We start from the raw sequence: 16,796 nt of genomic DNA, 5'->3' as shown, positions 1-16,796 counted from the left end.
GACTTACCGTTAGCATACTATCACTGCTGGCAAGAGAGGTGAAGGAGTCAGTGGCTGGCAAAGGAGGGCTGGTGCCAAGCTTGGTGTCGCCCCTGGAGGAGGTGTCACTCAGATCAGGGCCTTCAGGAAAGTCCTCGCTCCCCCTACAAATAAAAAAAAAACTATTTATTTGAAAGTCATCCTAAAAATATGGAAAAAAACTGGTCATCGGGCATGCAGAACCTGGCTGTACCAGGGCCTGGATCACATGGCTGGTAGGAACCATCAGAAACAGCTATCTGTGGTCCAAACTTGTACCTATGGAAAGCGGAGTGCTTAGCAGACATCCCAATGCAGGCTCCTCAGGGACTATATAATAGCGACCGACCAGCTGATCCACTATTTTTCCAAGAAGGCCCAGGTAGTCAATGTCTACCATGACCATGACCACTCAATGGTCTCTTCCTCTGATGAAGTGCGTGCGCACGTAACGCGTAAGGAGGAGCCAGGACGTCGTGACCGTCGCGGCCATCTTTGATTTTAGAGGGTTACTTCATCCCGACACCCCTGATGCTGTTTTTATCGATATTTATGTTTGCAAACACCATTTTTCCTAATAAATACCTTATTTAAGTACTACACTATGGACATCCTTTCCTGACTCCTTTTGAGGAGTATTTATTTTGCAGAGCCCACTACTGAGATCCAGTCGCCTGACCCAGAGAAGGAAGATATCCTGTAAATAGGCACCCTCTCCTACCTATCCCTTAAAGGGACCTCTGGTACCTGGATCCAATTAATCTGATTCCTGGGCTTTTTGCTGATTACCACACTGAAGGATGAGTACCTAACCCTGACCAGACCATTATCTGATGAGGAAATCCCTAGATGTGATACTTCATGCGTATAACTAGTACGCATCTGGTGAGTACGTAATTCTGCTATTTCTCACGGAGCACCGCCATTGATCCTACCAGTTACCTGGCACTTTTAGTCACACAGACTGTTGCTTACATTGAACTCTGATTTATTGTTTTAGCGCTGCACTATTCTATTTATAAGGTTTTTTGGTTACCTTGAGTGCTTAGCTGCAGATTGGATAGCGCTCACTTTTTTACCTTTTATAATTTTTTTACTATCATTTTTTATTTTATTTTAAACTTTTTTTTCTTTTACACTGCCCCTTTCATTTTCTTTTCCACGACTTTATTGCTATTACAAGGGATGAGCAACATCCCTTGTGATAGCACGGGCCGTGACAGGTCCTCTTTATGAAGAGATCTGGGCTTTATTAGACCCCAGATCTCTCCTCTGGTCTCCGATGCAGCCAATCAGACATAGAGGAGTTGGAATTACTAAAACCAGAGAGTGCAAAATCTGGTGCAGCTGCGCATGGTAACCAATCAGCTTCTAACTTCAGCTTCTTCAATTAAGCTTTGGCAATGAACCCTGGAAGCTGATTGGTTTCTGGAAGCTGCACCAGATTTTGCACCATGCAGTTTAAGTAAATCAACCCCTTAGGTTGCTGGTCAGACTTTTTATGCATGGACTCCAAATTTCAAGTCCCCTGGACTAGGAGCACCCTCTTGTTTTTGAGAGCTACCTCACTGGAGCTACTGCACCCCATATGAATCTGCTTGATGACTTTCTATAACCATAAACTACTGGTAACTCTAATTCAGTGCACCAATTATGTTCCATTTATTACTGTTTGAGACTTCCATTTCTAGTGATGAACGCTCCTCTCATTTCTCGTGCTGCTCTCACAACCCTTCACAGGGACAGGAAATGAAGTTAAATCTCCCCATTGGGGTCATAGACAAAAATAAAAAAGTCACCTTAAAAAAACACTTCCAGTCCGGACACTTTCCCCCCTTCCAGTCCGGACACTTTCCCCCCCTTCCAGTCCGGACACTTTCACCCCCTTCCAGTCCGGACGCTTTCACCCCCTTCCAGTCCGGACACTTTCACCCCCTTCCAGTCCAGACACTTTCCCCCCCTTCCAGTCCAGACACTTTCACCCCCTTCCAGTCCGGACACTTTCACCCCCTTCCAGTCCGGACGTTTTCACCCCCTTCCAGTCCGGACACTTTCCCCCCTTCCAGTCCGGACACTTTCACCCCCTTCCAGTCCGGACACTTTCACCCCCTTCCAGTCCGGACACTTTCCCCCCCTTCCAGTCTGGACACTTTCACCGCCTTCCAGTCCGGACACTTTCACCCCCTTCCAGTCCGGACGCTTTCCCCCCCTTCCAGTCCAGACGCTTTCCCCCCTTCCAGTCCGGACACTTTCACCCCCTTCCAGTCCGGACACTTTCACCCCCTTCCAGTCCGGACACTTTCCCCCCCTTCCAGTCCGGACACTTTCCCCCCTTCCAGTCCAGACACTTTCCCCCCCTTCCAGTCCGGACACTTTCACCCCCTTCCAGTCCGGACATTTTCCCCCCCCTTCCAGTCCGGACACTTTCCCCCCCTTCCAGTCCTGACACTTTCCCCCCCTTCCAGTCCGGACACTTTCCCCCCCTTCCAGTCCGGACACTTTCCCCCCCTTCCAGTCCAGACACTTTCCCCCCTTCCAGTCCGGACACTCTCCCCCTCTTCCAGTCCGGACACTCCCCCCCCCCCCCTTCCTGCCCAGGCCAATTTTCAGCTTTCAGCGCTATCACACTTTGAATGACAATTGCGCGGTCATGCAACATGGTACCCATATGAATTTTTTAGCATTTTTTTGAGACAGATAAAACTTTATTTTGGTGATATTTATTCACCGCTGGGATTTTTATTTTTTTTGCTATATAAATGAAAAAGTCCAAAACATTTTTTAAAAAGTGTTTTTCTTATACAATTTTGCAAATAAATAATCTTTCTTCATAAATCTTGGCCAAAATGTATTCAGTTATCTTTTTAGTAAAAAAAAAACAAAAAGATTAGTTTATAATCATAAATTATAATTTTTCTAATTTTTTTTTACATTTTTATTTTATTTTTATATTATTATTTATTTATTTATTTATACATACTGTCACCCTAGCAGTACAGTGTCACCATAGTGACACTGTACTACTTGTGGGGGGTGATGAAGATTTATTTTTTTTTTTTTTTTACACTGATTGCTCTTCCATCCATAAAGGCTGTAAAAGCAATCATTTCTCCTTCTCTCTGGCTGCATTCTTGCAGCCATTGAGAAATACTGTGTGAGCTGTGATTGGTCACAGCTTGTCACATGGTACAAGGCTGTTGTGAATAGCCCTGTACCATGTGATTTCTGTGATCATTCACAGATTTCACATGTAGTAAGCAATGATGTCAGAAGTGACATCTTACCACTCTTCATGTGATCACTGATTGGCCAATCAGTGATCACATGATCGGGACCTCACACAGAGGTCCCATACAACGATCGGTGTTCCACTGTGTCCGGAGGACACAGCAGGCACCGGGCTGCTCCCAGGGAGCGCGCACAAGCAGGGAGTGGGGAGGCCATTTATAAACAGCCACCCGCCCCTGCACTGCCACCGTCTGGCCGTTTATATACATGGGCCGGACGGGAAGTGGTTAACCATTTGCATAGCCATCATGAGTAATTACTGTGATGTGGCCTCTAGTGGCCATCTCTGAAATACCTCAATCAAGAAAATACAGCAATATGGCCACTAGGTGGAGCTGACAATCAAAGGGAATAAACATGGCAGACATTATTCGTGAAATTCAAATTTTTGTTGTTATCAATAAACCCCTAAGTATTTTCTTTTTTCCAGGTCTATCCAAAATGAAAAAAAAAATGTTTGGAATTGGGCTTTATTGCCAAAAGCTGAAATATGTTGATCTGGTTTATGCTCTTTGCCCTCTGCTTTAGGAAAGCTTGCTTGCGCACTGACAGCAATCATGGGTGTCAGACAGATGGAGAGATGAAGTGACAGATGTTGAGTTGGTGGCACTCACCCAAGGCCGTTGAGCAGCTCCCGTTGAGATACGTAGTCTTCATCTTCGCTGGTCAGACCCAGCTCCGTACCGTAACATTGGTGAACGATGTTCCACAGCTCTCGAGGGGACAGTGTCTGACAGCAAAAAGGAAAAAAAACAGAGATCGGTTGATAGTAACATTGACTGATGGCCTCTACGCTGTTCCTGGATGCTACCCGTTCTGAAATCTAGAGGAGGAAGCACTAGGCAAAGGATTCACTCTAAGGGGCATATTTAGAATGCAGTGAATGTGACATTCACGAGACATTCAGGTGACTTGAGAAAAGAAAAGGGACAAATACAAGCTTTGCGAATCAACTGCGTTTGTCTTTATTATTTTAATACACATGAAGTAAATGTTGCTGTAAGGGATTTCCAGCAAGAAGAGGAAAAAGAAGAGGAAGAAGAAGAAGAAAAAGAAGAAGAAGAAGAAGAAAAAGAAGAAAAAGAAAAAGAAAAAGAAGAAAAAGAATAAGAAAAAGAAGAAAAAGAATAATAATAAGAAGAAGAAGAATAAGAAGAAGAAGAATGAGAAGAAGAATAAGAAAAAGAAGAATGAGAAAAAGAAGAATGAGAGGAAGAAGAGGAAGAAGAGGAAGAAGCGGAAGAAGAGGAAGAAGAGGAAGAAGAAGAAAAAGAAGAATGAGAAGAGGAAGAAGAAGAAGAGGAAGAAGAAGAAGAAAAAGAAGAAGAAGAAAAAGAATAATGAGAAGAAGAAGAAGAGGAAGAAAAAGTAGAGAAAGAAGAAGAAGAAAAAGAAAAAGAAGAAAAAGAATAAGAAGAAGAAGAATAAGAAAAAGAAGAATGAGAAAAAGAAGAAAAAGAAGAATGAGAAAAAGAAGAATAAGAAGAATAAGAAAAAGAAGAATGAGAAGAAGAAAAAGAAGAATGAGAAAAAGAAGAATGAGAAAAAGAAGAATGAGAAAAAGAAGAAAAAGAAGAATAAGAAGAATAAGAAAAAGAGGAATGAGAAGAAGAAAAAGAAGAATGAGAAAAAGAAGAAGAATAAGAAGAATAAGAAAAAGGAGGAGGAGGAGAAGAAGAAGAAGAATTCCAGTCCGCTATTATATTTGACATGAAAAAGTCTTGCGGTTGCAACAATGTATCCATTTGTATCCGAATAAAACCATCTGTATCCGAAATGGATACAAATGGATACATTGTTGCAACCGCAAGACGTTTTCATGTGAAATATAATAGCGGAGCTCTCTGCAGGGACAGAAGTAATTAAATGCCGGCCGTAGGTGGTAACGTCGGCTAATCGAACGACCGATTTTTCGTTTTTTTTTTTTTTTAAACGGCAGGTTTTCGACCCGTCTATGGCCTGCATAAGCGAAGAAATACTAAAAATGTGCGCTGATAACACTGCCGATCGCAGGGTCAGGGTCCCCGCCTTCCGAGGGTGGCAGGGCATGTTCTTGGGTTTCCATATTAAGAATTATCTTATCACAGGAGGTCAAAGATCTCCTAGAATGCACACTCAGTGCTGCCAGAGAATGGAAATGGACCGGAAAGGTTGCCACACAGCACAATTAAAACTGCAGTTTAATCCTGTTACACTTTACCCTCCTAGTTCCCCCCCCATTTTATCAACCTGCTAATACCAATTTTAAATAAAATCTTTCCATTTTCATTACATATCTCATTTTTAGAGTCTCTGTGCTTCTCTATGCAATGAAGTTAGAATATGGCTGATGGGAGGAGCCGGTAGGGTGCTGTACATAGCACCTGAACACATCACAGCCCCCTCCCTCAGTACTCCTCTCAGGAGCCCTCAGCCCTGATGCAAGCAGTGGGAAGAGTTTTGCAAATATCAAAATGCTTTGATGGGCGAGTGTCAGTCTGGAGGAGTGGGCATATTTGGTTGCATTGCCCACATGTGATGCTGAGCCTCCATGATTGAAAGAACAGAAATCCAATGAATGGAAGGGGCGGGCCAGGGACAGTCAAGCTGCGGAGGAAAGAGTTGGATGATTTGGGATATCCTCCAGCCAGGAAATGAGGTGGAGCTCTACCTGACTTGCTGCAGCTTCTAATGCACATTGTGAGAAGCTCCCAGTGTGCGGTGATATCAGAGGAAGCCAGATCAATCCAGGGGAGGAGCCGGTACACCTGTGCAAGACTGAATGGGAGGAGCTGGTACACCTGTGCAAGACTGAATGGGAGGAGCTGGTACACCTGTGCAAGACTGAATGGGAGGAGCTGGTAACCTGTGCAAGACTGAATGGGAGGAGCTGGTACACCTGTGCAAGACTGAAGGGGAGGAGCCGGTACACCTGTGCAAGACTGAATGGGAGGAGCTGGTACACCTGTGGAAGACTGAATGGGAGGAGCTGGTACACCTGTGGAAGACTGAAGGGGAGGAGCCACTACAACTGTGCAAGACTGAATGGGAGGAGCCGGTACACCTGTGCAAGACTGAAGGGGAGGAGCCGGTACATCTCTTCAAAAAGGGGAGGGGCTGGTACACCTGTCCAACAAGGGGAGAAGCTGGTACACCTGTGCAAGACTGAAGGGGAGGAGTCAGTACACCTGTGTAAGACTGAAAGGGGAGGAGCCACTACACCTGTGCAAGGCAGAAGGGGCGGAGCTCCATCTGACTTGCTGCAGCTTCTAATACACATTGTTAGAAGCTCACAGTGTGAAGAGAAATCAGAGGAAGCCGTTTCAGTCCAGGAGAGGAACCGATACACCTGTGAAAGACTGAAGGGGAGGAGCCGGTACATCTGTACAAGACTGAAGGGGAGGAGCCAGTACTGCTGTGCAAGACTGAAGGGGAGGAGCCAGTACACCTGTGCAAGACTGAAGGGGAGGAACAGGTACACCTGTGCAAGACTTAAGCAGAGGAGCCGGTACACCTGTACAAGACTGGAGGGGAGGAGCTGGTACACCTGTGCAAGACTGAAGGGGAGGAGCCACTACACCTGTGCAAGACTGAAGGGGAGGAGCCGGTACAGCTGTGCAAGACTGAAGGGGAGGCCGGAGGCCAGATTTAAATAAGAGTAGAGGGCAGCAATGGGTGTGTTTGAGAATCTCTGCATGACAATCCAGGGTTCCCAGACCACTAATGAAGGGTAGTAAGGAGACCTGGGGTAAATCCTGGATGCAAAGTTCTGGGTCACAGTATTGGCCCGGTATGGTTGGCGGTCCTGTAGCGTCGATCGCGCTGACCCCATCTAACCCGCCTCGTGCTCCGTCTGCTTTGTGTCACCTTCATCCTACGCTGACATCGCTGACGAAGTTCTGAGCCGCGTCCAGCATTATCTCCACATAAAATGTTCTGCTTGATTTAGTGACGTTATAATTTTATTAGCAGTATTCTGTTTGTGATTACACACAGCACCCCCCCCCCTCCTTCCCCTTTGTTGCCGGGAACGGCCAGCTTCTAATGATGCCTTCAATCATGGCGGGATGGGTACACACCACTTTAACCCCTGAGGCCCCATTCGCGCCTAGCGTATTGGAAACGCACGTTTTTTGAGCATTATTCATGCGTCGCGATAGGGCGGCCTATTGATTTCGATGGGCTGTCCTATGTGCGACAAACTCCACTTTGCGTGTCTTTTTGCCTCACGTTTTACCACGCACGCTGCAAAACATGCGTCTGCTTGCCGCATTTGGAGTGCCATTAGCAATCAATAGCATCGCAGGCGTGATATGTTTTTTTGCATGTTACGGGAACGTGCGGGAAAATGCGTATGTAATGGAACCGGACCCTGACTGGGTATTTCTGTTAGACTCCCGCTTCCCTGTCTGAACACAGATCCACGGACACCACCGCTGACCATACAAGATGAGACAGCACCAGACTTGAAATAAATCAGGAAATAGACTCCTTTATTGTAACACAGACACAAGATATACACAGTACATTCAAGAGAACAATTTTCCCCTCCCTGCATAAGGACGCAGGGCAACACAAAACAAATCTAGCAACAAAAAACACATCAGCAGACACCCCCCACCAAGCCAATACACAAACACATATATCCCATAATAGTTTTCTCCCAAGCAAGACACACAATAGAACAGTGGGATGCAACCACATGACACCAAACAATCCACAACCCCCCCACCCCAATATTAGGACATTTCACCCTGTACCCCTAACAGGCACAGGGTGACTTACACATAAGAGGGATATGGGGAGCTAAGAAAGGGGTCTCCCCACCCCTCCAAAGTGAGTTGTGTTCCATGGGCCCCCCACCCAAAGTCACTTCCGTCACAGCGTATTTTTCTGCGCGTTCCTGGAACGCATAAATGTGAATAAAGCCTTACTGAATTAAAACTGTAAATGCTCCAAGGGGCCTCTGTGATACACAGTATTGTATCCTTGTTGTCAGTGCCGGGACATGCTCATCCAGCGTCCAGGGCAAAGATCCCAAAATGTGCCCCTCCCCCCTTCATGGTGTGCAAGCTTAGGGGATCCTACGCCCAGAAGCAGCGCCCAATCGTTCTTCAGCTCCTGATCTGTCCGTTTTGCATCGACCTGGAAGTGCGCAGTATTTCCAACACAGTCCCACCAGTAGAGGCAGGAAGGAGGGGGAGAGAGAACACAGCCCGCACCACCTCCCGGCTCTGTCCTTGCCACTCCCAGAGCTTGGTTGACAGGAGTAGTGATGCTGCTGTCACTACTCCTGTCAGCCTTGAACAGCAAGAAGGTGCCCAGGGCAGCCGCCCCTCCTGTCCACCCATTGGCCTTGCCCTGCTTGTTATTGTCCCTACAGTGCAGGGGCAGACTGACCATTTGGAAACTCGGGCACTGCCCAGAAGCAGCGCCCAATCGTTCTGCAGCTCTTGATCTGTCCGTTTTGCATTGACCTAGAAGTGCGCAGTTTTTCCAACACAGTCCCTCCACTAGAGACAGGAAGGAGGGGGAGAGAGAACACAGCCCGCACCACCTCCCGGCTCTGTCCTTGCCACTCCCAGAGCTGGGCTGACAGGAGTAGTGATGCTGCTGTCACTACTCCTGTCAGCCTTGAACAGCAAGAAGGTACCCAGGGCAGCCGCCCCTCCTGTCCACCCATTGGCCTTGCCCTGCTTGTTATTGTCCCTATAGTGCAGGGGCGGACTGACCATTTGGAAACTCGGGCACTGCCCGAGGGCCCAGGGTCAGTAGAGGGCCCCATGAGATGCCCCTGGTACCTTTTTCATAGGCTTTTTTGAGTTTGGGCAAGAACACAAGGGCCCCATGATCCCCTATTACCCGGGGACCCCATGAGTTGTCAGTCCGCCCCTGCTATAGTGTACAGTTGTGGCCAAAATTATTCAACCCCCACTGAAATTGAGTGTTTTGGCCAGTTTGACATTGCTTTTGATCATTCAGTCATCTTGCTTACATTTACATTAAAGAGGCACTTGTAGGTCAGACAAATATAACATAACAGTTATAATGAAATAACCACAAATGTCTTTTCTGTGCTCACAGCATTATCAGTTTTATTCAACCCCCAAGTGACATTCAATCTTAGTACTTAGTACAGCATCCTTTTACAGTTATAACAGCTTTTAAACGTGAAGCATAGCTTGACACAAGTGTCTTGCAGCGATCTACGGGTATCTTCGCCCATTCTTCATGGGCAAAGGCCTCCAGTTCAGTCACATTCTTAGGCTTGCGCACTGCAACTGCTTTCTTTAAGTCCCACCAGAGGTTCTCAATCGGATTTAAGTCTGGTGACTGCGATGGCCACTCCAAAATGTTCCAGCCTTTCCTCTGCAACCATGCTCTAGTGGACTTGGAGGTATGCTTGGGATCATTGTCCTGTTGAAAGGTCCAACGTCTCCCAAGCCTCAGGTGTGTGACGGACTGCATCACGTTTCCATCCAATATCTCCTGGTACTGAAGAGAATTCATGGTACCTTGCACACGCTGAAGCTTCCCTGTACCTGCAGAAGCAAAACAGCCCCAAAGCATGATTGACCCTCCACCATGCTTCACAGTAGGCAAGGTGTTCTTTTCATCATAGGCCTTGTTCTTCCTCCTCCAAACATAGCGTTGATCCATGGGCCCAAACAGTTCTAATTTTGTTTCATCAGTCCACAGAACACTATCCCACAACTTTTGTGGTTTGTCCACATGGCTTTTGGCATACTGCAGTCGACTCTTCTTATTCTTTGGAGACAGCAAGGGGGTACGCCTGGGAGTTCTGGCACGGAGGCCTTCATTACGCAGTGTGCGTCTTATTGTCTGGGCTGAAACTTCTGTACCCACATCTGACAAATCTTTTCTCAGTTCCTCAGCAGTCACACGGGGACTTCTCTCCACTCTACGCTTCAGGTAGCGCACAGCAGTCGAAGTCAGCATCTTCTTTCTGCCACGACCAGGTAGCGTTTCAACAGTGCCCTTTGCCTTGAATTTGCGAATGATGCTTCCTAAGGTGTCTCTTGGTATGTTTAACATCTTTGCAATCTTCTTATAGCCATTGCCCTTCCTGTGAAGAGAAATCACCTCTTCTCTTGTCTTCCTGGACCATTCTCTTGCCTTCACCATGTTTGTAACCACACCAGTAAATGTCTAGAAGGAGCTGAGTATCACAGTCATTTTAAAGCTGCCTAATTGGTGCTTATTATGCTTGATTGCTGCTCGGTGACATCCACAGGTGTTTTCAATACCTGATGGAAAGCACCTGTATGAACCTCTGTTCTTCAGAGTGGTAGTCTTTAAGGGGTTGAATAATTGTGGCAATGAAGAAACCACATAAGAACCATTTACTACTGTATTACATAAACAATTGATGTCATTTTAGTTGCATTTGGGTAGTTACAACGTCCTTGTAGGATTTGATTCTGAATACAATTCCAAATGTACACTATAGTCCCTAAACCCCTTTACAGCATTGGGGGTTGAATAATTTTGGCCACAACTGTATGTAAAGTCAGTTTTGAATAGAGTGGAGAGGGATTAGAACCCCTGTCAGGCTTTTATTGCTGTCTGTGGTCCCTGTTAGGGAGATTCACCCTCTCTATTTGTCCTGTGAAAGTGAAAGAAAAATCCCAACTTTTGGGTTGTCACCAGAACAGCAACAGAGGGAAAATCTTCCAATGGGGACACTAGTTGTGGTCACAACCACAGACTTACTCACTTTGCAGGGATTTCCTTTGGCTATGGAACAGGAAATGAAGGAAAATCTCCCCAACGGGACAGAGATGGAATAAAAAAAACTGGGGTTGTAAGCCTCTCTTCTATCCAATAAAAAAAAAACAATTTGCCTTTAGTTCTACCTTAACCTCAATGCAGCTGTATATATATAAAAAACAAATAAAAAAAAAAAAAAACAGAAAGCGCTGCAGCTGGAAGAAAAACTTGGGATAGGAGCGAGTCATGTGACCACTGCCAAGGCACCGGCTGCAAATCTTCCAGCAGAGGATCTTCTGGGGCTGGCATTCATTCACAGCCAATCAGCAGCTTTGCCTCTGACTGGTGCCTGTTGGTCACATGACCCGAAGATGAGCCTGGCTCAGAATTCATAAACTCTTTCTAATAAATAACTTTTTCAGGTATTTGTTATCATTGAGGGAGGAAGGGGCAGTGGCAGCCCGAGGCAGGTGCAGGGGGTGCGCGCCACACCGGGTGACACCTACCACTTGGAGTGACATCGGACCCGCTCCATTAAAAGGTCAGTTGTAAGGAAAGCCGACGATCCTCGCAGGATGGATCGGATCTGCGGATTGGGGAGCATAACGGATCAGAGTCTGATCCATTATGCTTGATCCGCAGATCCGATCCATCCTGCAGGGATCGTCGGCATGCAACCTATACGGGGTGACACCGGACCCGCTCCACGAAAAGGTCAGTTGTAAGGCAAGCCGACAATCCCCGCAGGATGGATCGGATCTGCGGATTGGGGAGGATAATGGATCGCACTCCAATCCATTATGCTTGATCCGCAGATCTGAACCATCCTGCGGGGATTGTCGGCTTGCAACCTATATGGGGTGACACCGGAGGGAGGAAGGGGGGGGCAGGTGCGGGGGGTGCGTGCTTCACCGGGTGACACCGACCACATGGGGTGACACCAGACCCGCTCCACGAAAAGGTCAGTTGTAAGGCAAGCTGACAATCCCCGCAGAATGGATCGGATCTGCGGATTGGGGAGGATAATGGATCGGAGTCCGATCTATTATGCTCAATCCGCAGATCCGATCCATTCTGCGGGGATCGTAGGAGGGGGTGTCACCCAGTGTTATCACACTGGGTGACACCAACCCTAGGGACGCCCTAGAGAAGCAGGTCCAGGGTACTTTCTTACCTTATCTAGTAGTGCATTCTGCCACAGGCGGAATATCAGCAGGAAGGAGCGGTCCCGGGCCCCGAACGATGTGAAGAAATGCTGCAACACAAACAGATGGAAGCGTCAATTCTCAGAAATATGGAAATAAAATGTTAAGCACACCGAGGGTTCTTCAACATCCCCTCCCCCGATTCCACCACAAGCAGAATCTATCACCCCCTTGAAATCCATGGGAGGTACCTGGCCAGGTGAGGTGTGTGCAGCGCCGGGGATCGGCTACACTACTCCACGCTGCAACAATGAGTGCCGCTGCCAGGAGAGCTGAAAGCTGAACCCGTCATTGTGCTGATAACAATGTTCTGATAGTAACACCGAGAGTAAAGTTCAGGCAGCCAGCGATAAGTACTATCAATCTGTGGAGGGACTGATAACCGGGGAGGATGTCCCGCGAGGCACCGCGCATCCGTGTGATCTTACTGGACCAGAGGGCGCAGGGATCGGAGCATGGAGCCGGGGGAGAGTACTAATACCCAGGAAACGGGAAATACGCCACCGAGGGGTGAGATCCAGGGATCAGGAGTGTGACTACGTGACAGAGATACATCTGTATGATACAAAGATACTCAGCACCCACTGTCTGTATGATACAAAGATACTCAGAACCCACTGTCTGTATGATACAAAGATACTCAGCACCCACTGTCTGTATGATACAAAGATACTCAGCACCCACTGTCTGTATGATACAAAGATACTCAGAACCCACTGTCTGTATGATACAAAGATACTCAGTACTGTACAAAGATACTCAGCACCCACTGTCTGTCTGATACAAAGATACTCAGCACCCACTGCCTGTCTGATACAAAGATACTCAGTACTGTACAAAGATACTCAGCACCCACTGTCTGTATGATACAAAGATACTCAGTACTGTACAAAGATACTCAGCACCCACTGTCTGTATGATACAAAGATACTCAGCACCCACTGCCTGTCTGATACAAAGATACTCAGCACCCACTGTCTGTATGATACAAAGATACTCAGAACCCACTGTCTGTATGATACAAAGATACTCAGTACTGTACAAAGATACTCAGCACCCACTGCCTGTCTGATACAAAGATACTCAGCACCCACTGTCTGTATAATACAAAGATACTCAGTACTGTACAAAGATACTCAGCACCCACTGTCTGTATGATACAAAGATACTCAGTACTGTACAAAGATACTCAGCACCCACTGTCTGTATGATACAAAGATACTCAGCACCCACTGTCTGTATGATACAAAGATACTCAGTACTGTACAAAGATACTCAGCACCCACTGTCTGTATGATACAAAGATACTCAGCACCCACTGTCTGTATGATACAAAGATACTCAGTACCATACAAAGATACGCAGTACCTGTCATCTGTATGATATAAAGATACTCAGCACCCACTGTCTGTATGATACAAAGATACTTATTGCCATAAAAAATATACTCAGTACCCCATTATTTGTATAATACAGAGATACTCAACACCCACTGTCTGTATAATACAAAGATACTCAGTACCATATAAAGATACTCCATACCCATTACCTGTAAGATACAAAGATACTCATTACCATAAAAAAAGATACTCAGTATCCCATTATCTATATAATACAAAGATACTCAGTACCCACTGTCAGTATGATACAGAGATGCTCAGTACCATGTTAAGATACTCCATACCCATTACCTGTATGATACAACAATACTCAGTACCATACAAAGATACTCAGTACCATAAAAAAAGATACTCAGTATCCCATTATCTCTATAATACAAAGATACTCAGCACCAGGGGTGGACTGACCATTTGGAAACTCGGGCACTGCCCGAAGACCCGGGGTCAGTAGGGGGCCCCCTGAGATGCCCCTGGTACCTTTTTCATAGGCTTTTTTGAGTTTGGACAAGGACACAGGGGCCCCATGAGTTATCAGCCCTGCTCCATACCCATTACTTGTAGGATACAAAGATACTCAGTACCATAAAAAAGATACTCAGTACCCACTGTCAGTATGATACAGAGATGCTCAGTACCATATAAAGATACTCCATACCCATTACCTGTAAGATACAAAGATACTCATTACCATAAAAAAGATACTCAGTTCCAACTGCCTGTATGATACTCAGTACCATACAAAGATGCTTACTATCAAAAAAGATACACAGTACCCCATTATTTGTATGATACAAAGATACTCAGCACTTAATGCTACATCTTAAAAAGTCATTGAAGTCAATTGTGCTCTTCCAGCCTTGTGGTCCCAGATAGGTGAAGGCCATTTTCAGTTCTAATATGACTGTCCCCTGGGTACATAGCCAGTCCCATAATGACATGGCTTCACCAGTTTGGTGCGGAGGAACTCAAGTATCCTGACCTCAACCCTACTGAACACCTTTGGAAGGAACTGGAACACTGATGGTGAGCCAGGTCTTCTCATCCAACATCAGTACCTGACCTCACAAATGGGCTAAATTTCCAGGCACCTTCCAAAAGGCCATTTTCAGTTCCAATATGACTGTCCCCTGGGTACAAAGCCAGTCCCATAATGACATGGCTTCACCAGTTTGGTGTGGAGGAACTCAAGTATCCTGACCTCAACCCTACTGAACACCTTTTGGAAAGAACTGGAACACTGATGGTGAGCCAGGTCTTCTCATCCAACATCAGTACCTGACCTCACAAATGGGCCAAATTCCCACAGACACCTTCCAAAGTCTTTAATTTGAGCGGAAAGAGGAAAAGCGGAGGATGTTATAGCCAGGAATGGAGGAGCTCCATATTGTTGGTCATGTTTTTGGAATGTCCAACAAGCTCACATAGGTGTGATGGTTGCAAACCTCTGACCATATAGAATAGCTCAGTAAGATACTCCATGTCTAGTATCCCAAGAGAGCAAACTTTACTATAACATTGTGATCAATGAATATCCTGGGCGGCACTACTGGTCCCATTTAATGTCATTCGAGGTGGACAAGTATTGTGGTCCCTCACCTTATCATTCTCAGTGCAAACTTGGATGGCGTTGGGAATCAGTTTCGCTGTCTTTTCCTTTTTTATGCATCGGATGTCCTTCAGCTGGATAGTGATCTGAAATTCCAAAAGAAATTCCAAAAAAATAATTAAAATTCACTTTTCACACCATGTCTCCTCTTGTACTTAAAGGGCATCTCCACCTTTATAAACCTTTCCAGCCAGGTGGACATTCTTAGCCGGGGTGGCAAATCAGTCAAAGGTGTATATACGATTCATTACTAGGGATGAGCTTGGGTTCTGTTGAACCCGGAAGTTGGCCGCCATTGCTGAGCTGTGGTTGGGAGCTTCCATACCCATAATAGGTCAATGGTGTCACACTCATCCCTGCCCCTTTGTGTATGCTACCTGTGTGGTAGGGAATCTGCTGCTCACAGATCATTGGTCCAGTAATGACAGCTAACTTTTGGTTTGGCTGCATTTAGGTGTGGCCCAAACCCAAACCAGAACCTAAGATGGTCACCATTTATCACTTGTTATGTTCCATTTGGTTGCACAGAGTTTGGGAGTCTCCACTGTGGCCATCTGAGAACGTTGAAAGGTGAACTCCAGCTCAAAGAGGCTCTGACTGTGTCCTGCTCTATCCAAAAATACACACTTGGGGTCCCCAATTCAAATCCCAATCAGGGCCCTATCTGCATGGAGTTTGCATATACAGAGGCGTCACTAGGGTTGATGTCACCCGGTGTGATAACACGTGGTGTCACCCCAGTCCCAGGCTCTAGGTGAACTCTAGCCCAAGAGGCTCTGACTGTGTCCTGCTCTATCCAAAAATACACACTTGGGGTCCTCAATTCAAATCCCAATCAGAGCCCTATCTGCATGGAGTTTGCATATACAGAGGCGTCGCTAGGGTTGGTGTCACCCGGTGTGATAACACGTGGTGTCACCCCAGTCCCAGGCTCTAGGTGAACTCTAGCCCAAGAGGCTCTGACTGTGTTCTGCTCTATCCAAAAATACACACTTGGGGTCCGCAATTCAAATCCAGATCAGGATACTATCTGCATGGAGTTTGCATATACAGAGGCTTCATTAGGGTTGGTGTCGCCCGGTGCGATAACACGTGGTGTCACCCCGGTCCTGGGCTCTGTGTTGGGAAGGATGTCCTGTGCAGGGACTGGCCAGTGATGTGTGATGCAGAGGGGCGAGCAATGGGTGGGGTCATCACCATTCATGGACTGACATGTAGAGTAGGAGCCGTCCAATCAGAGGGCGAGGTTGGGCTCTGATGCGGTGTACGGGGACAGCTTGTGTGTGAATTGGCCTGATCCTGGGGATCGGACACCCCCCCCCCCCTCCTGATGGGGTCCGACATCTTATCCTGGGGCTGCAGGAGAGATGACGAGCCCCGGTACCCAGGGAGAGGACGGGGCAGGGGTGAACTGACCAGGGTCAGTAGGGGGGCTCATGAGATACCCCAGGTATCTTTCATAGGCTTTTTTGGGTGTGGTTTGAGTGTGGGCGAGGACACAGGAGCCCTATGATCCCCTATTGCCCGGGGGCCCCATGAGTTGTCAATCCACCCCTGGGACGGGGGACA

At 46.7% G+C, this 16,796-nt stretch overlaps 1 protein-coding gene across 2 annotated transcripts in view; it reads right to left on the bottom strand.

The window, feature by feature from the left end:
* Positions 1-16,796, bottom strand: part of GRAMD1A (GRAM domain containing 1A) — a 133,802-nt gene that overhangs the window by 51,543 nt on the left and 65,463 nt on the right. For both annotated transcript variants that reach the window (XM_089653890.1, XM_089653891.1), the window contains exons 6-9: positions 15,218-15,313; positions 12,191-12,271; positions 3,921-4,036; positions 8-143 (exon numbers count right to left, since the gene is read on the bottom strand). In XM_089653890.1, coding sequence (XP_089510016.1) covers positions 8-143; positions 3,921-4,036; positions 12,191-12,271; positions 15,218-15,313 — 429 coding nt within the window. The remainder of the gene's footprint in view (positions 1-7; positions 144-3,920; positions 4,037-12,190; positions 12,272-15,217; positions 15,314-16,796) is intronic.

The sequence above is a fragment of the Staurois parvus genome, unplaced genomic scaffold (assembly GCF_062004578.1).
Source record: "Staurois parvus isolate SC_StPar_1 unplaced genomic scaffold, SC_StPar_1.0 ptg000726l, whole genome shotgun sequence".
Lineage (NCBI taxonomy): Eukaryota > Metazoa > Chordata > Amphibia > Anura > Ranidae > Staurois > Staurois parvus.
The sequence above is the reverse complement of the archived record's forward strand: the minus strand, read 5'-3'. Positions and strand labels throughout refer to the sequence as shown.